Source organism: Protomyctophum bolini, assembly GCF_963924005.1.
Source record: "Protomyctophum bolini genome assembly, chromosome: 3".
Taxonomy (NCBI): domain Eukaryota; kingdom Metazoa; phylum Chordata; class Actinopteri; order Myctophiformes; family Myctophidae; genus Protomyctophum; species Protomyctophum bolini.
This window is the reverse complement of record NC_137864.1, coordinates 16251296-16275384: the sequence shown is the minus strand read 5'-3', so window position 1 is coordinate 16275384 and position 24089 is coordinate 16251296. Positions and strand designations below refer to the sequence as shown.

Below are 24089 nucleotides of genomic sequence, written 5' to 3'. Positions count from 1 at the left end.
CTGCAGTAAGTCTACTTATTATTGATTCTTTCTAGTGGTGCACGATATAATCGGTAGCATATCGAAATCGGCATATCGGTATCGGTATCGGATCGGTATCGGATCGGTCTCAAAATAATCCAGATTATTTTCACAGATTTTGATGACGCAATAATAATGTGACCGTCAATGACTCTGTCGCTTTTGTTTGGAGTATTTCTAATGTTTGAAGGCAGCATATCCAATCGGTCAGAATCGGTATCGGCAGATATGACCCTGCAAATAATCGGAGATCGGATATCGGTCATAATTTCATAATCGTGTACCCCTAAAATGTCTTTCTGCTCACTAGGACCAATTATGATAACTTCTGTCTTATCCTCATAAGGGATCATTAGTGGTGTAGGTCAGGTATTTGTATATATTTATGTATTTATGCATTCGTTAGTCATATGTTGGAGCTCCTGGTTTATTTTGGTGTCAGTAAATAAAGCACTTTTTGATTGCACTTTACAAGTTTGCTTCCAGCCACTAAATGGTATATTCTGAAATGGTGAGAATATGTTAAACTAATTGTTAAATCATGTAAATGGAATAATACAGACATACAGTACCGCCGGTATATCAGAAAGTCTCCTGAGGATAAACTAACGTGTGTTATGTAAGAATGATCTTCCAGTGAAAAGATAATAAAACAAAGAATGAGCAAGTGATTCTCAAACAACATGAGTCAACCGCTGTTCAGGGGCTACATTTCGGCCCTCTGTTCTGTTCCCTCTCCTGGATTAACAGCTAGGAGTCATTTGGATTCGCCTGCACTCTGTGTTATCCTGGGTGTCAACATAAACAACTGTAAAAATAATCACTCGGAGAGCTTTGGGAGATTTTTGGGGGAGATCCTTTTGGATCCATATTTGGAGCTGCACTCTGCTACTTGAGCATTGCTGGACCATGGAGGCGTCATGTGTTTATGTGACACAATGAAGAGTCACACAATTTATGTTCAGACTCCTAACGTATACTTCCACGGTTCAGCTAGGCTGCTTCAGCTTGTAATTATGACGGCTGTTTAACGTCTGATAGAAAACTAAACTGATGATAGAAAGTAAAATGTGTACATCTCATATTCAGTGCATGTACGTATGTGCATAGGTGTTCCCTATTTATTCAAGATTAAATCTACAATTATTTCACTATTTTAATTTTGTTCTCAATCAGATAAATTGCGGTTTATGTGATCGTGGTCAGTGAGTGTGGTCAACACACTGCAATTGCCATACTATAAAGACATAAGTATGTATTGCCCTGGTTAGCTAGAGGTGTATATATTTTAATGGGGGTATAAAAAAAGATGTTCCAAGTACACATCTACAGTATACCTGCTTACACATTGGCCGCATATGCACGTTCCGCATTCGCTCTGCATGCTCATTATTCATCCTGGAGATGGGACTAAACGTTTCTGTATTTAATACAGAAACGTTTAGTCTGACAACAAGAAGTCCCATAGATATAATATATAATCTGACTACACTTGATTTAGCGTTTTTGGAAATCATTTTGTGGCGAGAGTAGAGCATAACATTGCTGAGTGATACTTATTAGCCCGCGGTCCCCCATTTGAAAAGATCTTTACGGCGAAGATTCTAGCAGTGACTCTGTCTCAACCCGTTTAATTTCAAGGACAACCAGTTTGATATGCATTAGGCGTCTACGGATCCACATTGAATGTAATTTCTATCTCTGAGACCCCAATTTATATTGTAAAATCAAATTTAACTCTGAGAGTGTACAGAGAGTACACAGGTCCATTTGGTTCCATTTGTACACTCTCAGAGTTACAGACCTATAAGTGTCCATTTTGATTCCTATCAATCATTTAGCTGGGGACCCCCAGAAACTCCCTCAATGACTCCTAGCTAGGGGTCCCCGGACCCCACCTTTGGAACCACTGCTCTAAAAGACATCTTTCCTGGAACATTTTGCATGAAGTTGACTCAGATTGTAGTTGAGTTGCATTATTGGCATGGAGAAAGAAAATGGGTGCAAAACCTTTAGGCTACATCAGTTGCATTCAATGCTGTGATCTGGGTCACAGTAGACCTATATCTACAAAAGTAAATAGATGGATAGTCATCTGCTATGAGTGAACCAAGTCTAAACATCTCTCGTTTGTACTTGCAGGTGCCTGCAGGTTGACATGTTAATCTATTCAAGCAAACCTTGACATATTCGGTTGCCTGCGCAGCATACAACAAACTTTGAAGTATTAAACGCGTATAAAGAGAAATACCCAACCCAGTACCCAGATGGTATCTATATTTCACAGTCCTCTTTTAGTGTCCGTCATTAATATATCTCCTTGTGTACGCATGTGGCTCGCCATCTACGATATCCTGCTCACATTTTATTAGTTTTCCTCTTGTTCCAGCTGGCTGCTAGCGTTAGGCCTATTTAGTCATATTCATAGGAGCTCATTCATCCCATAATGATTTGCTAAAAGAAATAAGAGAGCCCTTAATCGGTGCAGTCATATAAAATTCAAACGCATTCACAGACCCAGCAGGAAATGGCTCTTAATTGTGGGAAGACTTGGAGAACTCCAACCTGGTAGAAAAAAATAATAAACTCATTCAGGTTGAGCCAGTTCTTGGAAATGTAGATGAAACATTCATCTTCTATGGCTTACACCTGCCCCTGGTAGACAGAACGCCCACTCACAGTGGGTTGGAGCACCGTATATTTGCAGTCGTGTAAAAAGTACTCAAATGTTTTACTTAAGTAAAAGTATAAATACTGCAATATAGATGTTCTCCGTTAGGCCTCACTCACACCTTTGCAACAGACTGATGTACAGTATGCGTGTTGTATACAAAGGGTGTGATACATCTTGCCCCAATGCATTTCCAATGGGAGTCACATGGTTTGACACAACATTTGTGTTGTATGACGGGGAGGGGGGAAGTCGAAACGCAGCCGAAAGCCATACAACAGCTTGTAGTCCAAAATGTTGTATCAAACCATGTGACTTCCATTGGAAATGCATTGGGGCGGCCATGACACTTACATCTTGCTTACATCTAGCATGCATCAATGTTGTATGCTGTCAGGTGAAAAGAAGCAGCTTGGACTCCTCATGCATAGAAGGAGGCATGAGGTCAGCCCGCTGCCCCCCCAGGTTGGCAGAGGAAGTGTAGCGCCCAGGATTACATTAGATAATTGGCACTGGGTGAAAAAAGAAAACTGCATGGGTTACAAAATCGTGGGATAAGAATTAAGAGAGTAAAACATTTTGTATGCTAGATCGAAAGGTGTGAGTGAGGCCTATACAAGTAGAAGTCCCGTATTCAAAACGTACGCAAGTAAAAGTACAAAAGTATCTGCATCATAATGTAGGCTACTGTACTAACAGTGAAAGTAGTCATATTGCAGAATGTCCCATTTCTTCAAGTTCAAAATGTGTACAAAATCTTTTTGTATCTTATTTTGTAGATCAAAATGTAATCTAATCAAATTTAAAATCTCCAAAGTAACTAAAGTTTTCAAATAATTGCAATGGAGTAAAAGTAAACATTTTGGCTCTGAGATGTAGTGGAGTAGGACTAGAAGTAAAAGTATTGGAAACCGGAAATACTCAGGTAAAGTACAGATGCCTCTTAATTGCCTCTTAAAAAAAAAGGTACAGTACTTGAGTAAATGTACTTAGTTACTTTCTACCACTGGGTTGGAGCAGCGTATGTTTGGCCCCGGCTCTCCTCCTCTATAAAGGTCCTAGTTATCTGTCTGTGTCATGTCACTTCCAGCCAGCCAGTTACACACCGCGGGCCAGCGGGTCATCTGCTTTCCATTGGGAAGTGGATAAGCTGCTCTGTCGGTGTCATCGAATCTGTCCCGGTTAAAAATGGCTCATGTAAGGTTATACGGTGTTGGGAAAGGGAGTAAGGAGCAAGTGAAAAAAACAACTGGGATGTAGATTTTGAGATGTTTTTGGTTGTAGAGCATATTTTCCCAAGTTCATCTGGCCTCTCAGCTCATTCATTTAGAGAAACAGAACATTGATAAAATGGATAAAAATAGCAGCATCCATGCGCTTAGACAAAGACAGATTTCAGTGTTGAATTGTTCTTCTGTGAGAAAGCCTGAGAGGACAAACTTATGTCAGGATACCACCTACTCCATCCTGTGTGTCCTTCAGCTGCTGAAACATAATAGCCACATGGGGGCTATTTATATCATAGGCAACTAATCTAAGAATTTCTGTTTCGGTCATTAGTAGAATCCCAGTATTACCCCATGTAGGTAAACTGCCCTTCACTACTTACAGTAAGGTTGATGGATGGTGTCCAGGTCCAGGAAGGCACCTGTTTTCCTCAGGGCCATGCATGCACACAAGAACAGCATTTACAGTACCTCACAAAGTTTTCCTTGAACTAACAAAAAAATATATATTTTGATTTAGTTTGTTTACTGAACTGCTATCTACAGATGAACTTTTATTGGACCATGCAGTATACAAACCATGTGTGATTTGAGAAAAGCTAATGTTGCGTTCACACAGGCAGATGCAAAGATGCAGTCTACCATTCATTGTCAATTTGCATTTGCCCGTGTGAAACTGTGAATGCAGCATAAAAAAGGCACAAAAAACAACTTGAACCCCAGCATTGCACGACGGATGCGTTGTGAGCTTGTAGATCAGCTATTTTCAGTGTGGATGAAAAAAAAAGGATCCAAGCATAGCTGTAACTCAAGTTTGTTTTTCCGGTTAAGAATAGCAAAATAACTAACTGAAAATAACTTAAATTAAATGACCAGTGAAGAGAGTACCCTATCACACACGAAAAACAGAATGCGTTCTTATAAGATATAGGGATCTATTTTCGTCCATGCTAAACTCTTTATCCCTAAACTTCTTTACCTTTTTTTTTTGAAAAACATTACCGTATAGTTAAAGCCAATCTACAAGCTCACAACGTGTCAATGTAGATTGGCTATTTTAACTATTTAAATAAAATCAAAATAGTAAAAAAAAATACAAAGTAGTTTAGGGATAAGGGGTTTAGCACTGGTGAAAATCGAGCCCTTAGACTCTCGTAGATGCATTTTATTGATTTTCATATTCAAAATCGATAAAATACAGTATGAGAGTCTAAATCTTAGGCTATCTTATCTGTAGCAGCAGAGTTGGCTGCTGTACGTGTTCAGGGTGCAGACTACTTAATCCTCTTTAAGTTCTCCACAAAGAGCAGCTTCTGCAAGGATTCCAGGTAGACATTAAAAACATTAGCCCATATAGGCTGTTAAACTCGCCAGTCAATCTGATCCATTTAACAGACTCACAAGTCACTCCCTAAAACGTTAGACGCTTCTGTTGCTAAAACTGAGTGATAACAATTAGAGAGTAAAGATGTAGTTATATTGTATTAATATACTCTACCATACAGACTGGTTAGAATGATGTTTTATTCTGGAAAATAAGATGCACTCGTATTTAAATACTCTGTATTTACACTAAATTACTGTGCCTCTCCTGACAGGTCTGATGTTCGTGTGGCTGCAGACCTTGACGGTAGTCATTACACACGTTTAAAATAAAAAAGGCATACCAAACAAAACAAGGAATAGAGAAAATGTTTCGAGGTCAATAGATTACATTAATAATTACAATTGCAAAAGTGGTTAGACTCAAGACATAGATTTACAACGGCTGCACGTAGCATTTTCAGGCCGCTATGCTTGGGCTCGGTTAAACATGGTAACGTACTATTTCCCCTCTGATCCATTCATCATAACATGACATGTACTTAAAATGATGCACCATTACTGTATGTGCCTTGGTTCCAACAATTCCTCAATCTCACATAGTTTTCCTGGCAGGAGAGTTGAGATGGAAAAAGGACATAATTTTTGCGTTTGTTTGTTTTTTCAGATGGAGGCCGGTAGGGATGATACAAAGCAAAATAAGTGAGAGTGTATAAAAATAGATCCAATATGTTTTTGCTGTGGAACACACGTCTGTCCTGGTTTGTTCTCTATTGGCAATAAGCAGGTCTAATATAATTACAGGAAATAAAGGAAATGTGCCACTTGTGGTATTATTTTTAGTGTGACAGACGAGGTGTCTGCTTGGCACTTCTTTGACATGGTTACATGTGAGGTACTGTAGGGCATAGGCCAGTGATTCTCAAACGTTTTTGACTCAGAGCAGCCCTTTTAAAAAACTTTTTGCTAATCTTTCCCCAGTTCAGTATGTCACAGAGAAAAGCTTGAGAGAATATCAGTTTCTATTATAGGACAGACTGAAAATAACTTTTAGACTTGACGTTTAACCCCAGCATCCCTATTCTGGGGGCAAACGTTCATCACGTCGTTGTGAGCTTGCAGATCTGCTATTTTTGGTGAAGAAAGTTAGATGGAAAAATACAAATGGAAAATATAGTACAGTGCAACGCAGGTCCGTTTTACAAAGTCTAGACTAGAGGGTCTAAATCTAAGACAACTGAAGTGATGTTGATCAATTTAAAATATTATCTCAATATTTTGTGTCACGGCACTCTCTTTGAGAAACCCTGCTGTAGGCTATGCTTGCTGAGCATTGTTGAGGGTATGTGTATGCCACTGGTCGTTACTGCTGAATGATTTTCTCAAATGTTGCAAGGTGTTTTCTGTAAAAGCGCGAGGCGATCTTGTATTGTAATTTATATCGCTCAATAAGCTCAGATTGGGAAGGCAATGACTATAGTAACTGTCTACTATTTTTAGTCATTAATTTGTTTCCTTCATTATGATTGATACCATGTTAGCTAGATGAACATAATACAAAAGGAATACATTTTAATTGAGTAATTGTATAGAATTAACCATAGAAACATAATGAATCCCTTCAACAGTAAAAAGCACAGCACGTGCTTTAGTGTGCATATTACTGTATAACAAAGTGACATGTCGAGTCCCTGGGGTCTTCCAACAGTGAGGAATGCATGTTAGTCTGGACTGTGGGTCTCTCCTGTCTCTGGAAATACCTTAAGCAGAAAGTCACAGGTCCCCGGAGATGTCTTTGATGTCTGACTTCCAGTCAAATACTGGCATATCTCATAGGCTCTTCAGAACATGCATGCCATGTCCTAAATACCAGTGCCATCTGGTTATGTGCATACGCATGGGACACAATGGTGTTGACTATACTTACAAGGTGGCCATTTATTCCTACGTCACACACGCAGAAAACCCCAACCGGAATGCAGTTAACTGTGAATAACTCCCAATATTATTGATAATATTTTTGCGTTTTTTGCCTTTATTGATGGGGGTACAGTAATTAGACAGGAAAGGGAGAGAGATGGGGAGTGACACGCAGCAAAAGCCGTCGGGCTCAGGAGTCGAACCCGCAGCACGCTGTCCGGCTGGCTTGGCAGCCTAGGTGCCCAGACGGTTGAGCTAACCGTCCAGGCCGATTGATTACTTTATTAACAGTCAACGGCTTTGACTTTTTACTGGGGCCAGTTCTGAATTGCAGCCAAGAGTAAGTGCTATTTTATAGAGCAGTTCACACTTCTTTATGACTGTTGGTAGGACATTCCACATTTTGGTGGCATACCAGGAGAACGAATTGAAACCCTTCGTTCGTGCCAAATCTGGGTTGAACGTGATTTGTGGAGCTCCCTCTAGTGTTGTGATTGTGGACTTGATTGAGGTTTTTTAAGTAGTTCGACAGGTACATGGGTATCATTGAGGTCATGAGGTGTAATCACCACAATCAGTGGTGCAACATATGGGAATAATTGTAGTTCAACTAATTTTAATGCAGCCTTATGGTGACAGCTCTGTTTGAGGAGGTTGCACAATGCTCCTTTCACTTTCACTGCAACTTTGTTTGGTAAGACCTCTGTTATTCCACACTGCTTTGTTCTTAACCCCCCTCTCTCACACACACACACACACACACACACACACACACACACACACACACACACACACACACACACTTGAAGGCTGCGGGTTGCGTGTGTCTGTTCACACACATCTAAACTGCAACAAAACAGATTGCCAGGGTTGAGTTCAGTCTGTCTGACCTGTTGTCTGACCATGTCTCACCCAACTATACATTACATAGAGATATGGTACTCACTACTCTCCCATTGGAACTTGGAACACAGACACACATGCATGCACAGACACACACACACACACACACACAGTGACACACACACACACACACACACACACACACACACACACACACACACACACACACACACACGTTCGAGTACGCACACGCACACAAGCATGCACACACACAAACTTGCGTGCATACAGCACACAGCAGATGTGTAATTAGCTAACATTCAGACATGCAGGGCTGCTGAAGCCAATAGCTATCACAGAGAGCGTGACTGAGAGATAATCAAAACAAAGATCAGATCTTTTTTTCCTTCTCCGAGCAGACAGTTCTGAATTCCTTAAGTAGCTTTATTTTGTTGGCCTGTCTGTCGGGGGGCCATAAATAGCCATATAAGTCAAAATTACTGGAACAATCGCTGTTATACACATATCAAAAACAGACTTGAAAAGAAAGGTGTCTGATAAATGGCACAGTAAGGATAAACTATTACATTCCACAGCCAGGACACTTACAAACAAATCATTACATGATGCTGAAAATATTAGCCAACTTAGTAACCGTGTGAAGATAATATAGAGACACATATATGCAGGAACTGCATGGAAGTGTTTTTTATTCACATAGGTGTTGCCTGTCTGAATAAAAGCCCTCCTGCACCAACTGTGTTGTTCTCACATTCTTTCAAGTAAGATCATGTCAGATAAACCTTCCTGGTCACCTGACCATCCTCTGAACTAATGATTTGCATCAGCAGCATACAGTATATCTCTCTGGGCAGCGCTCGTTCGGCACTCATCTCACATGGTGTCCAGTGACACTGGACCCTAACGGCTGCAAAACGAGACCTCGGAACAGAACAGGAAACCTGAGCAGGCAAGGGCATGGTGACCAAGTCAAGACCTCATGCCTTTGAAATGACTGCCCAGCAAAGTGCTGAATCATGATTCCTGCATGTAAACTTCAGAGTCATTTTTGATTCAGCACTGTGAACTTTCATGAACTCTAAAGTTTACATGCAGGAAGGAATTCCTCTTTTTTTTAAACTATGTTGATATAGTACGTTAGAATCTGAACAGCTGACTATCTTTCTGTTTCTGGCAATAAACAAATAATAATAATAAAAAGATGGGTCAAACTGGGTGTAAAAACATTATTAGGAAAAACTACATTAGGAAAGAAAAACTAAATAAAATGCATATTAAAAAACAAGAGTTGAGATAAATGTCAACTCGGAAAAGCAATTCTGAACAGGTGTGTTTTCAGGGTGGTTTTGAAGGAAGGCAGGGAGCACACATCTCTGGGAGTGCATTAGAGGGAGGGGAAGGGGGGTGGAAGCTGTGTCGCCTCAGGTTCGTTGCCTGGCCATGTGGTCATGGGGACCTCCTAGAGGCCGGCATCACTGAACCTGAGGGAACTGACGGGACAGCTGGAGGAGGTCAGGGAGGTAGGGGGGAGCCAGGTTGTGGACTGGTGGTGAGCAGTAACAATAAGATTCTTTGTTTGACAGGGAGCCAGTGTAGGTCGTGGAGGACAGCACGCTTGGTCTTCAACCAGCCAAAATTCTCACACGTCTCCCCCCTTCTCTGCTCCCTCCATTGGCTCCCGGTTGCTGCCCACACAGAGTACAACACTCTGATGTTGGCCTACAAAGCAACCAAAGGTATGGCACCCCCATAACGTGCAAGGTCTGATCCAGCCCCCTCGCTCAGATCAGCCAACACAGGGAGGCTAGCAGAACCTTTACTAAAACACCCGGGACAACGCTCCACACTTCCCAGACTCTTCTCCCTTCAGGCTCCTAAAGTATGGAAATGGAATGAACTTCCCATCGCAATCACAACTGCAGACTCACTCCCAATCTTCCACCGTAGTCTGAAATCTGAAATCTCACCTCTTCAGACTCTATTTTAGCCCTTAGGACCTTACAGGCATATGCAAAGGCTAAACTTATGTAATTTAGATAGCATTTTATGTAGTCATAGCACTCTATAGTGTATACTCATACAGTAGTTTCATTGTACAGATATTCTATGTTAGACGGATCTTATGTCCTTAGCTTGCTTATTATCCTTGATGACTATTTCTATGTATTTGATGTATTCCCGTGTGTTATTCTTGCTTACTGTAAATCGCTCTGGATTAAGAGCATCTGCTAAATGCTTATTGTAAATTGTGTAATATGGCCTTAGGAAAGAAGATGAATGATGACACTTATTATAACCCCATGAGTCCCTCGCATACTCGGCATCCAACACCCACTGTTTAGGGACAAAAATATCAACATCCACACATCAAGTAAGGAAAAGTACAGATGAGAAGATGCCAGCATTACGCAGTCTGAGAGAATCTGCCCGGAGAGATGACTGATTGCAAAGCCACAAGCCGTGTGAGAAAACTCCACTCTCTGCCAAACCCCGGCCCAAAGCATGTTATAAATCTAACTGGAGACATGTTGAAGAATTCTGCAGTTTGAGAAACTCATGCAGCAAAGCAAGAGAAAAATCACCCCAAAGTTACGTATATCCCAAAGCTTTCTTGTCCCTCACTATCCTCCTAACCTCTCGACTTTGTACAATATCAACACACATGTTATTTTCAAAAACTAAGGGAACATATAGTCAGTGTGTTGAGGCATTATGGATAAATTTAAAACACTGTTATTTTTTAAAGGACAGTTGTTGCCTGGATATCATCAAGAGACAAAGGCTTTGTTTGTTTGTTCAAGCGTTTTCTGAAAATAGCCCTGCTGACTGTACTGTTAATATAGTATGTTTCCAGATATTGCAATGAATTACTAGGCCTGCTGCTGCTGCTGGTGGTCTGAGCAGTGTCTAAAGCTACCTCCCCTGCTCAACGCGCATAACATTATACCATGTTATACTGTACCATAGCAGGTTGTGATGCACCCTTCACTGGAGGTCAGGATGGGATATTTGCGTTGGATATTGGTGCATGTAATCGCCACTGGAACATTACAGGTCTCCATTCCTGTCGTGGTGTCTCCAGTAGACTCTCAATTCATGTATAATGGGGAAGTCAGTGCAGTTTCTTTGCTGGGAGATCATCCAAGATAGTCAGTATAAAACCCCAAAACCGCAGTCTCAAACCCAAAATGATCATGACGGATATTCCAAAGCCCACAGATTTGTGGAAATAGAAGAAAGACGTGGTCCTAGTTTGGGCTTTTACTTCCATGAGAGGGATTACTTGGAAAGCAGCACTTGTTGTTATAACGTCCATGAGATATCGCTGCATGGCTCTGAACTCATCCCTCTTTTGTTCGGTGCCTTGTTGCTCCTCCAGCGACTTTATCTTGGCATTCAGGAAGACATATCAGCCTTGAGAATGTATCACCAGTTGCTAAAAACAGATAGAACTGTATGTAGACATGACAAAAGGCAAGCAATAATCTGGTCCTCTCCCCAAACAATTGTCACAAGTTCACAACAGATATCAACCACAGTCAAAGTACCTTGGCTTAAGGTACCAATACAGTAGGTGGACATTACTGTCTCAATTCAGGAACACTAGCCTACTTGTTCCATCTATTGCTCCTTTCAAGAACTGTCCTATGCTTATCTATTTTGGAAATTTGTGGTAAAAGCACGTAGCGTATAGGATACGATACGTCAATCCCATCTCACCTGCATTATTTATAAAACATAATTTGTACAATTTCTTACAATAGTCTGTTTTAGCTTTCACAAGGCTATAGTATCAGAAAGCCCAAATCTAATTGGTGTGTGGAACGAGACGACATCTGTGTGCTGTGAATAAAATCACTCCTTACTAGTGAGCACAGACCCTCTGGGATGTAGGGGTTATTAAATCCTAATTTATGAATCGGCTTTTACGAGTGTAGCTCATAGACCAGTCAGATTTATTCATACTGGCAGTAAGAATAATGACCACCCCTATCAATTATAAGTCAGAAGTCACCCTATGGATGCCTAGAGGGCTATATGGCCCATATGGCAATATGTAACAGTAATATAATATCTGTTATATTATACTGTGGATACGAATATAAGATGGGTAATTGCAATCCTCCAAAGAATTCAGAATCTAGCATGGAAATATTTTTAAGCCAACTGAGTTTTCAGGGGAATGGATATAGAGATGTTTAAAATTCTGGAAATTTGAGCAACCAAGCAATGAAAATATTCCCGGGATTACTGGCACCACCTGAACAGAAGCAATCTGTGAACGGAACAGAGGTCTGATGGACAAAGTGAGTGTATCCATTGGATGCAGTCCGGTCTCCAAGCTGTCATTCAGCAGAGGGTATTGTTTGGACATTCCACAGACAGAAGGAATTACACATGAGTTTAATATATTTTGACTCAGCTTAAAGACACAACGATAAGGTTTCAAGTAAAGAACATTCGAGGTTTCCATTTCTGTTCCCAGCTGAGCTTCGCAAGGAAACCGCCACAATGGTTTTGTAACTCACACACTGCTGTTGTAAAAGTAACTCTAAAGACACACACACACACACGTATCTAAGAATGAAAAGTTTAAGTTAATAGGCCTACTGCTAATCAAATAAAAACAGCAAGACTTTTATCGTCTTAGATGAAAGTGCTCAAAAGATGAGAAATGCATGAATTGAATTTAAGAATAAAAATCCGTCCTTGCCTCAATGTATTTGCATTTTTTCTTCGATATGGTAACTCTCTAGTAACATCAATATAAAAGGTTAAAAGAAAAACTCATCCTGACGAAGTCAAATTATATATTTTTATTATTTAAAAAAGGATATTGCAAAAAAATAAAACAAACAAGTGAAATGACCATACATGACATATTTTCTCTCCATAAGTTACCAAGCAAGTTGGGAGGTTATTTCATGTAGACCAGTGATACTCAACCTCAGGCCCGCGGGCCACATCAGGCCCGTGGGACCATTATGACTGGCCCACCAATGAAAATCTAAAAAAAAGAAGAAAAAAAAATCTGGAAAATGAAATAAAAATAAATAAATCTGAATGAAGTTATCTTTAATTACATTATTATAAGTAATACTATTAGAGTTGTACTATTACTCGAACGAAAATAAAAGCTTGGGGGGGGGAGATGCAATGCAAATGAAATACTGTGTATCCCTATTACCTGACATAATTTTATAGCTAAACGGACAGAATTCTATTTTATTTGAATGATGAAACCCAGCTGCCATTAATAGTTGGAAATGGAAATGGAAATTACGGAAATTGCGGAAATGGTGGAAATGGAAATTGCGGAAATGCGGAAATGGAAATTGCGGAAATTGCGGAAATGGTAATTGCGGAAATAGAAATTGAGGAAATTGCGGAAATGGTAATTGCGGAAATTGCGGAAATTGCTCTTCACTTATAGCTATCTATTTTCAGGTAGATTGTTTTATTTTACTCAGTCAGCCATATCACTACTCATTTTTTTTCATGAAAAAGGTCATAGCTGGGTAATCTATTTTCAGGCAAATTGTGTTTATTATATTTTATTTTACTCAGCCATAACAATTTATTTTCTGTTAATAGACAGGCAGACAGACAGACAGCTACTCATGGAGAATTGGACAGGCAGGCAGACAGCTACTCATGGACAATTGGACAGGCAGGAAGGCAGCCAGCTACTCATAGACAGACAGACAGCTACTCATGGACAATTGGACAGGCAGGAAGGCAGACAGCTACTCATAGACAGACAGACAGCTACTCATAGACAATTGGGCAGGCAGGCAGACAGCTACTCATAGACAGACAGACAGCTACTCATGGACAATTGGACAGGCAGGAAGGCAGACAGCTACTCATAGACAGGCAGACAGACAGCTACTCATGGACAATTAGGCAGGCAGGCAGACAGCTACTCATAGACAGGCAGACAGACAGCTACTCATGGACAATTAGGCAGGCAGACAGCTACTCAGACAGGCAGACAGACAGCTACTCATGGACAATTGGACAGGCAGGCAGGCAGACAGACAGCTACTCATAGACAGGCAGGCAGACAGCTACTCATAGACAGGCAGACAGTAAGACAGCTACTCATTGACAGACAGACAAATAACTACTCATGGAAAGACAGACAGACAGGCAGGCAGGCAGGCAGGCAAAGAGCTACTCATGTTATGTTATTATAACAGCTACTCATGTTATGTGCAATAATTTGTGCAGTTATGGAAACAGCTCTTTGTGTTTATGCAAGAAAATGTAACACATTTATTTATTTACATATTGTGTGCATGCACATTGTACTTTGATACATTTTGCGAAAATAAAGCAATTGAAAGAGAGAAGTTATCAAGTATCATTAATGTCGTAATTTTATCTACTGGCCCCTGGCCCCTTGCCATTTTTGTAATGTGGCCCACAGGTAAATCTATTTGAGTATCCCTGATGTAGACAATAGGGCCATTCCCCAATTACCTTTTCCAAATCAAAATGTATAAATAAAATGACTTAGTTTCATGTGGAATTGACAACGGCTTTTTATTATATCGATTCCATTTTTCTTTTAAAATAAAACCACATGGAATGTACAAATTCAAAACCTTGAGGAAGATACAAGAACAGACCTGAGCCATTTGATCATCACAAACAATGTATACTTAAACATTTAAAAAGTTAATTTCAGACTGTTAACAGTATGGATGTGGGCTGAATGACATTTTCACATCATCATGGAACCCTAACCCCTATTTTTCTTCACAATTGTGTTAAATAGCTCAAGTATGCCATCTAGGGGTCATAGGGGAAATCTATTTTTTATGTCAGTCATCTCCACAGGAAGGAAACGCAAAAGAGTCGACAAGCTCAGAACTCTTTACAGTTTCAAAATATGTATACAGTAGTGTCACATTATTGTCTACTGACATCCTGATATTTAACCCATACTTCAGCCATTTAGGTGACACACTTTTTTTCACATACATTTGAAAAATACAAAAAACAGCAACAGACACACGTGACCTGGCGTTAACTAAACATTTAAGCCCTACATAATACAACGGAGAGTGTATTATAGCTAATCAACAGTACAAGATCACAATGTGTCGCACCATAGATCGGGTATTTTCACAATCCTTTTTACTCTTTTTGAGGTTGAAAGCGGTTAACTGGCATTTCTGCTGGCAAGGCACTGAATTAAATCCTCCCACAGACAGTCCACTGTGATCTGACCTCCAGAATACTGAGGGGACTTAAAGTTATTTACTTTTGTCACAGTAGTCGGTGATGCCACAAGTTTCAGCCTCTTTGTGGGTGCCCTGAGATGTACTCCTCTGTGAGGATCACAATAAGTGTGGCTCCTTTGGGGTGACATTATTGGTGCCAAACATTCATTCAATCATCAGTTTTGTCCCCTCAGCCATCGCAGCATTAAAGAAACTGCCCCGCCGATAGGATGGTTCTGTATACAACGTACATGTATGATGGGATGGTTCTGGATACAGTGGGGACCTCATCGTTTTGTATTGTCTTGGTGTCATGTGCTTCTTGATGTGGGTGTTTGAACAGACTGTGGAGACAAATATCCTTCGGGACAATAAAAAATATTATTAATCGAAATTATTTGTGTGTCAATTAATCGTCAACTTAAATGTGTAATCGTGAGTCGTGACAGCCCTAAATTGACCTTATGTGTGGTGGTGGTGATAAATGAGGGCTGCGGTATCCCGATTTAGTCCGTAGAGTAAACTAGACGGCTACTGGACCCACGAGAGCGGGAGCGGCAACTGGTGCAGGAAGGGTGGAGGCTTTCCCTCTGTAGCCCAGCGACAGGATGTGTTTCTGCAGGTGTCTGATCCAATCCCCCTGAACGGACAGAGGGCCCTGAAACACCTCCTCGCAGAACCTGAGGAACAGAAGTACAACACAAGAGAGCAGCGTGAACACCAATGGATACAAATACATGATTAAGTGCTTTCCACTGCACCACAGAACGTCTCCGAGTCAGAGCACGACGGATAATAGTTGGCAATTAGCCCTTCACTAAATCCCACCTTATAAAATCGATTGCCCAATGCCAATCCAAATAGTTTCGCAACGGTTGCTACAGTATGCAGGTCAAGCTTTCTTCGCTGCCAACGTGCCTATTGGACAAGGATGGGTTGGGGAGGGCTAATTGCATTTCCATCATCAGTCCAACCGTGTAGGACAGCCAGGTCGTTCATATCTTCCCACATTTTTGATACAATACTATAACTCTATATTTACTATGAACTATCTGCATTGTCGCTACAAACACACATCAGAATGTCGGCAACTCAATTTGATTGATTAAAAAACGTCATCTGAATCCCTGCATAAAACTAACTTCAAGCAATCTGCACATCAACAATAATTTGTCATTTTACCAATATAATTACCCCACAGATTAATGGAAATGTTATCAAATAGGAAGAATGTTGTCAGGCGCACACACACAATGGAACATAAAGACGTTAACCACAATGCGCGCACACAGTGAAATCTCTCTCAATGAACTCTGTTCATTCATCCATTTGCATCCAGTTAAATTAACAATGAGTATTTCACTGTGCAGCCAGTTTGACTTACAATGGCCCTCATTTATGAAAAACACATGGACAGAAAACTATCGGTATAGTTATTTCCATGCAATGCTTGGCATTTATCAATGTATCATCAATTTTGATGTGAGCATGTCCTGCGATAAAATCTCACATCAAGTTTCAACTTGTGTCGAGTCAAGACAAGTGTTGTTGATGGATAGAAGTGAGTTATTTGCTGTATCTCCTCCAACTGTTGACCATATCAGTGACCTTTTTATGAGACTTCTTTAATGCCACTTTTTAGTTGATTCGATTGGACTTCGAGACGTCAGAAGAATATCTATCTTTACATCTTGGCCATATTCCACTTTTACATGTTATAAAGTCTCGCTTCTAAACAAATATATTTTTGGGCACGATATTTAAATGAAATTGAGTGTTCTCAACCGTCGACCACCACGTTTATCGACGCCAGACCATTGTTGGGCTGTAAGAAATACAACCGTTTGATGAATCACACGTGAACTACACTCATATCTGCTCTACTTTCTATGTTTGATTGATCAATGAGGGTCCGGGTCACTATGTTATTAACCCATTTAGGCCTGACGTCGAAATTTAAAAAATGTCTTCTGAAATCCTGAATGTTTTCTGACATTTCAGTGGTGCTCAATATTTCATGTCAAGGACCCCAACAAATATATGTAATTGGCCACCGACCCCCATCTGAAAATATGTTGTTCCACGGACCTCCCAGAAGCAAAGATTTGTTCACTGTGAAAGAATATATATTCCAGGATTTGCGCCACATTTTAAAGAATTTTCAAAGCGCTCCACTTGGTGCCGCGCCATGAGCTTGTAGATCTGCTATTTTTCAATAGCTAAAAGTATAACATAATGCTTAAAACACCAAGAATGTGGTTAAACAACATAATACGAGGTTTAATGGACTGACCTGCACTTGAGGGAGTAAACCTTGCCCACCAGCTTCACCAGAGGCGTGCGTGGGGGCCGAGGCAGCAGAGCGGGGATGTTACCAGAACGTGATGCTTGCTGGGAGTTTTCTTCCTCTGTAGCCATTGAGCTTTTCTGGGGCCAAAAACCTGAAACACAACCAGAAAGTATTGGGATTTGGTGCAAAAACTCAACATTTGCATAAAAAAAACAATTCACACACGTAAAAGACATTTATCTATTTTTAAACTACACTTGTTTCAATACATTCTCACTCATACATCGAATTAAATGTATTCATTATGCAACATTCAAAGGCCGACATGATGTCAACATGGTTAACGTTTGCTTATGATTTGTACCTTTATGATTCATGTCATAATATTAGAATTACTGTCATCACCTATGTGTAATTTTTTCATTGTGTGAGTGTGTGTGTTTGCCACAGCCACACCCTCCAATTGCTCTGGGCACCTGCAATCACTGTTGCAAATTGCACAGCAGCAGCGTTTCACCATTGTGTTATTATGTTATGTAGATTATTGACTTATTGTATGAATGGGATCGTGTCATATTCACGCTTAGCAACGGTTGCCATTAAGCTAGCATTGGATAAATCACTATTGCGGGACGGGGCCTTAGCGAACAGAGATGTCTCACCCGTTGAGGAGCGAGCGCTGAGGTCAGTACAGGCAGCCCTGGCCTGCATGTGGCTTCTAGCTGCGTGTGGTCGTTCCTGAGTTGCTTTAGACGACTCTCCATTGAACAGATACACCTTGTGCACAGACTGCCGAGCCAAAGCAGTCCCAGACACAGAGTCTGAGTCCGAAGGAGCAGGAGAAAGGGCGTTTTTGTGGGTCTAGAAGAGAAATGGATGTAGATTTAGATTAGAGTTCACGTTGGCTACATAAATCTTGATGTAAGGTCCACAACACAGGATTACAGATAGTTTTAGGGCATCATTCCCAGGTAGGAACAGAATAACCTCTGAATTGGTTTATGTACTAATTGTGGGCTCAAGTAGTGAGTCCACTATTATTATCGTAATTATTCTCGGGGCCGTGTGCCCTCTGGGCTGTGATGCCATGTGGGAGACAGAGGGAGGGGACTCCCTCTGTTGCTGAGCTGGGAGTCGATGGGTGCTCGTTTATATATAACTATGGACTAGAGCGCGACGAGGCCCGCCGTCCCAAGCGAGTTGCCGTGTCGAACGTTGCTTAGGTCGATTAGCCGACTCAGGGTCGTGGCAAGAGTGTTTTCCCCATAACCCCGCCCTACTAGTAGTAGCCGGTGCTGTAAATCAACCGGCTACTACTAGTATAGTATAGGACTCCCACACACAAAAAGAGTGTCCCGGGAGGAGAGCTGTGATGACATGTGGCTCAATACTTCATCTGGCTGTTTGACAAATTCGAGAGAGGCCAATGGATCAAATTCAAGTCATGTACTTGTACTATTTTCTAGTCTTATTTGATGCTATTGAGGAAGACGACAAACCTTCTTGATGAAGAGGTCTCCCGTTTGGTAGCGGCGGGTGATCTCCGCCACTTTGGCCGGCTCCTTCCGGATGAAATCGTGGAGCATTGCGATGGGCGACAGGCCCTTCATTCCCTCTGCCTTCCACTCCACTACCACGCCCAACTGCCTGAGGTGGGCTCGCGCATGGCTGGCCAGCGCCTTCCTGTTGTCAAACTCAAAGCCACACAGCTCGCATGAGGTGACAGGCGCTGTGGAGGGAGTGGTTAGAGAGGTCTACAATTAGATTAACCCATTTTGACCTGGGAACGATTCTAAAAATGTCTTCTAAAATCTAAATCATGACAGTTTTATGAAAAACCCTATGTTTCTATGTCAGTGGTGCTCAAACATGTTCATGTCAGGGACCCCCAAGATTATATGTAATTGGCCACCGACCCCCATCTGAAAATATGTTGTTCCAGGGACGCTGTAAAATGGTTCACTGGATCTCTATGGCAGAAAGTAAATAAGATGGCTAGATCAGTTTTCCCATAATGTATTTGTTTATTTTCAGTTGGCTAGGGCTTCAATACAAGTTGATAATTCATGCATATGAATGGGGCAGCAGCAAGGGGCCAGCTAGGCACTCCAATGTTGAAGCGCTGGTCCCTAGTGGTAAGAGGAAGGACTGCAGGCAGACACGTGGATTCTTGACGAGGAAACCCCGTGCAACCGAGCGCCCAATGTAAAGCCCAGGTGCACTCTGGGTGCACTTCCGCATTTGGACACCAAAATTTGGTGTCCAAATGCGGAAGTGAAATGCTGAATCAGCGAAAAGACGGTACTTCCGGCAGCCTTCCGGGTGCTTCAAAACGCCACTGAGCAACTTCCACTGACATGAATAGCAGAGGGGGCGGAGCTTCGCGCTAGTTTAGTCTCTATCCTTTTAATACTCTATGGGCAGCAGTGGCTCAGGGGTACAGTGGCCGGTAGATCAGTCCCAGTTCGCATGCACGAAAAGCAAGGAGTACATTGCAGAAGGATAGGCCAACCCAAATTTATATCCCCGTTACAATATTTGATTAATGTCTTCTATTATGTCTATTATGTATATTTGTATGTGCCTTTTATTTAATATATTTTCAAAAGAATTATATCCCTGTTTGATATAAATGAAAAAGCGCTAGGACGTGTAAACACGTCGTTTGGATCAGTCGGTTGGATTAGTTATGACGTTCCCACACGTCATACGTACTGAATGTGTTAAAGTGGTGTAAATGCCTTACCAGCCTTGGGGGGAGACGACTTCGCTTTCACAGAGAAATCCAGGGGCGAGGTGTAGTGTTTGCTGGGCAGATCCTGGAGCATGTAGCGGGAGTCCAGGGAGTTCTTGGGACCTTGAGGAGCCCACATGGGCACAGCCGAGGCGGAAGAATGTCCACTGGACGACGACGTGGACTCTTTTTTGACCTCGTGGGCCAGGACATCTCTGAGGATGTCAATGGGCGATTCGTTGACCGACCAGGCGATGCCGAGCTGGCGCAGATGGGCTCGAGCGTGGCACGATAGGGCCTTACGGCTGTCAAAGAGCTGGCTGCAGACGTCACACTGGACTTCTGGGATGGCTGTGGATTAGTTAAAGAATAATGGGTTGGTTCAAAAGGAGAGCAAGTATAGGAGAAAGCGAGGAGGCAAAGAAATCGAAAAATAAATAAATGTATAATAAATATATCTCGAATGTATCTGATGTTATTTTCCTGTTTGAAGTCGATCAGAGCTACTGAATAACAACAGTAAGAACTTAATAGGTCAAATAAGTGGTCGTCTTCAAGGATTATATAATGTCATTGTATCAAACAATGACATAACATACAGTACTTTACTAACACTACAACTCAAATCACATTTGAGTTATGTTTACCTGAATGGGAGCGCTCTGCAATAGCAGCTGGATTGGACAGCTTCTGTGCAGGAGAGCCGCTGTTACTGTATCTCTCTGGTGAAATGGGAAAAAACATGTCCACGTCCTCAGGCTTGAGATTCCTACTGAGTGGGTCCACTGCTAGCCGAAAGCCTTTCTTAGCCTTGGGGGCCCGGTTGGCAGGTGAAGACGGGGACTGAGTGGATGACGGGATTGGGGAGAGGGCCGGAGACAGAGACCGAGAATGGGACGGGGAGGGAGCCGAGACCACGCCGGCGGCAATGTTCATTTCGAGGGGCCGTATGCCTGCTAGGACACCGCTGGTGACCAGCTCCTGGACAGTGTCGATGGCGGAACCTTTCTCCAGCAGATGAGACACGCCTATCTGCCGCAGATGAGACCGCGAGTGGCTTCCCAGGCCTCTGCGGTTCTCGAACTCCTCTCCGCAAAGAATGCAGGTATAGTCCTCGGAGGTCGTTTTGGCTCGTTTGCTGGGAGGTGCCTGGAGGAGGGCAGAAGAAGATGGAGATCCTTTGAGCGTGGGTGTGGTGGTGGACAGGGCAGAGGACCGTTTGGTGGTGGACTTGGCGGGGGAGTGGAGGTTGAACGGATCCTCCTGCTGACCGCTACTGCCCGGCTTGATGTCCTCCGCCTTGATGATCTCGTTGAGGAGCTCGATGGGGCTCTTGCCGTCTGATTCCGTCGTGATTCCGAGCTGCCGTAGGTGAGCGCGGGCGTGGCTGGCCAGACCTTTACGCGTCTCGTACCAGGCGCCACACAGCTGGCACACGTGAGCTTCGTCCTTGGAATTAGAGGCTGCACAAATACAATAAGAGGGAAAGCAGGAGGTGACATTTGTGTGTCGTTTAATTATGTTAGTAATTGTATAATTTGTATTAAAACCAAACATATTACTAGAAATCAAGAACTTGTGCACTTGTGTAATTTAATAATTAGTCAATAGACAGAAACTTAATCATATAGCATTTTAGTGTTTCAATAATCGGTTTAGTGATGCGTCACCCAATAATTTATAATATTATGTGCTTACTATTTCACCAAAATGTATCCATATTAAAGATGGATTATAAAAAGTAAGTGCTGGGTAAACAAATTCAAAATGTCCGTTTGGATTCACCCCAACTTTGATGAGCATAATTAATTGCAGATTAAAAGAAAAAAGAAATTGACAGATTAATTGACAGCGGAAATAATTGTTAGTTGGAAAGATTATGCTGCATTCACATGGGATCAGGCAAACGGTAGACGTCAAACCGAAAGTCATTTTAGTGGACGGAAGCAGGACGCTAAATGGAACGGCAGCCAGAACCGGCGACGGCATAAATGTTAAAAATATTTAATCTTTCACGTCCTGCAGGTTTTGCCTTTTGCCGTCTACCGCTTGCCTGATTCCATGTGAATGCAGCATTATTGCTCATCGATTCATTCAACATAACTTTCCAAATTGTATGTTCAGGTATTACCTAAGGTGAGAGGGGCATCGGTCAGCTGTGGAGCCCAGAGTGGCTTGGCCACAGGCTCGTAGGATCCCACGGAGGTGGAGGACAATGAGGGGAGGGAGGCAGCATACTCTTTAAAGCCAGGCGGAGAGGTCGACTTTTGTGATGAGACCGTCGTGAATTTACTCCACGCTTTGGAGGAGGAAGAACCCTTGTCCTTAGTCACAGGACGTGCCGAGGACTCCTTTTGGGCTGCTTTTTGGGGCAGGGGGGTCGCCGGGGAGGACGATGATTCGGGGTTGGACAGAGGGACATCATCTTTCTCCTCGAGGATCTTGTAGAGCAGCTCTATGGGCGCTCCGCTGCTTTCCGACATGCTCACGCCGAGCTGCCGCAGATGCAGGCGGGCATGGCTGGAGAGGCCTCGTCGTGTCTCAAAGTAGGTCCCGCATACCTCGCATATGACCGGAGTTCCTGTGATGGAGGTGAGGAACGTGGAGAAGATTACAGTGTGTGTGAGACAGCTTAACCCATTTAGACCAGACACCAGATTCTACTAAATGTCTTCTAAATCATTACAGTTTTCTAGGTCAGTGGTTCTCAAACTAAGGACCCCAAAAATTATACGTAATAGGCCGCCGACCCCCATCTGAAAATATGTTGTTCCAGGGAATGCCCCAGAAGCAAAGATATGAGTTAAAAACATTTGCTCTGAAAGAATATATATTAAAAGATTTGCGACACATTTTCATGATTTCAAAAATACTTTAGCTATTTTTCAATAGCTAAATTATAACATAATGCTTAAAACACCAAAAGGGGTTCCTGTCCTGAATGTTCCTCTTACCATTTGAGTCCATTCCAGTCTCTTGTGTACTCCAAGATTGAGAATGATCTCTGACCTTGAGGTGAAGAATGTATACATTGGTAAATATCAAACATCAATCAAGTGTCAAAGGTGATTGATTGATTTTTTTTATTTCACAGTATGTAGAATGGGTACATACATTTCAAACGAAAACACAAAGTCAATACAAAAACTGTTGTGGACAAACTATGATAAAGCATTACACTTGTTTACAACAGGGTCTACCATTTTCAATTCATCAGAACATTTAGAGGCGTACAATTTATACATTTCTATAAACTTCTATATAACGGGTCCATTTCGTTCCATTTGTACACTGTCAGAATTAAATTAACATTGATTTTACAATATAAATTGGGGGTCCCAGAGATAGAAAATGTCACTAAATGGGGGTCCGTAGCCTAATGGATGTCAAACTGGGAGTCCCTGAAATGAAAATGGTTGAGAATCACAATCACTGCTAGAACCGTGAAAATCTTCTCTTATGGGGGGTCCTTGTTGGCATATCTTTTCATGAAAACCATTGTTTTTGTTGAGACCTTCAGCTAACGTTGTGTAGCTAGATTATTAGCTACACGCTAGCACTGCCTGCTACAGATTAAAGCCTCATATGAAATGAATGACGCGTTGGCAACTGAATCAGAATACAATCACCATTTAAAGATCAAAGTTCATATACCGTATTTTAACTCACTCACCTAACGTTAATACTTCAATGTTGTGTGTACGGGCGGCCTAGATCAAACAAGTTTCACAACAAACAACACCAAACACACACACAATCATCACCGGACGACGTGCACAAACTCAACTTCAAAATAAAAGTTTTGATT

The 24089-nt window shown here is 41.8% G+C and overlaps 1 protein-coding gene across 1 annotated transcript; it reads right to left on the bottom strand.

Moving 5' to 3' along the window:
- Positions 1-14571: 14571 nt before the first annotated feature.
- Positions 14572-24063, bottom strand: LOC308312742 (protein Wiz-like). The gene is made up of 9 exons (XM_080759450.1): positions 23955-24063; positions 23236-23290; positions 22413-22862; positions 20929-21744; positions 20294-20632; positions 19047-19276; positions 18210-18408; positions 17551-17698; positions 14572-15937 (listed from the first exon to the last, which is right to left on the bottom strand). The coding sequence occupies exons 2-9, from the start codon at positions 23246-23248 to the stop codon at positions 15781-15783; spliced, it is 2352 nt and encodes a 783-aa protein (XP_080615576.1). The 5' UTR covers positions 23249-23290; positions 23955-24063; the 3' UTR covers positions 14572-15780.
- Positions 24064-24089: the final 26 nt, after the last annotated feature.

Coding starts and splice junctions, on each gene's coding strand:
- LOC308312742 (XM_080759450.1), bottom strand. Junction 19,277..20,293: donor GTCGTCTCCCCCCAAGGCTG/GTAAGGCATTTA, acceptor CTCCCTCCACAG/CGCCTGTCACCTCATGCGAG. Junction 17,699..18,209: donor CAGCGCTCGCTCCTCAACGG/GTGAGACATCTC, acceptor GTTGTGTTTCAG/GTTTTTGGCCCCAGAAAAGC.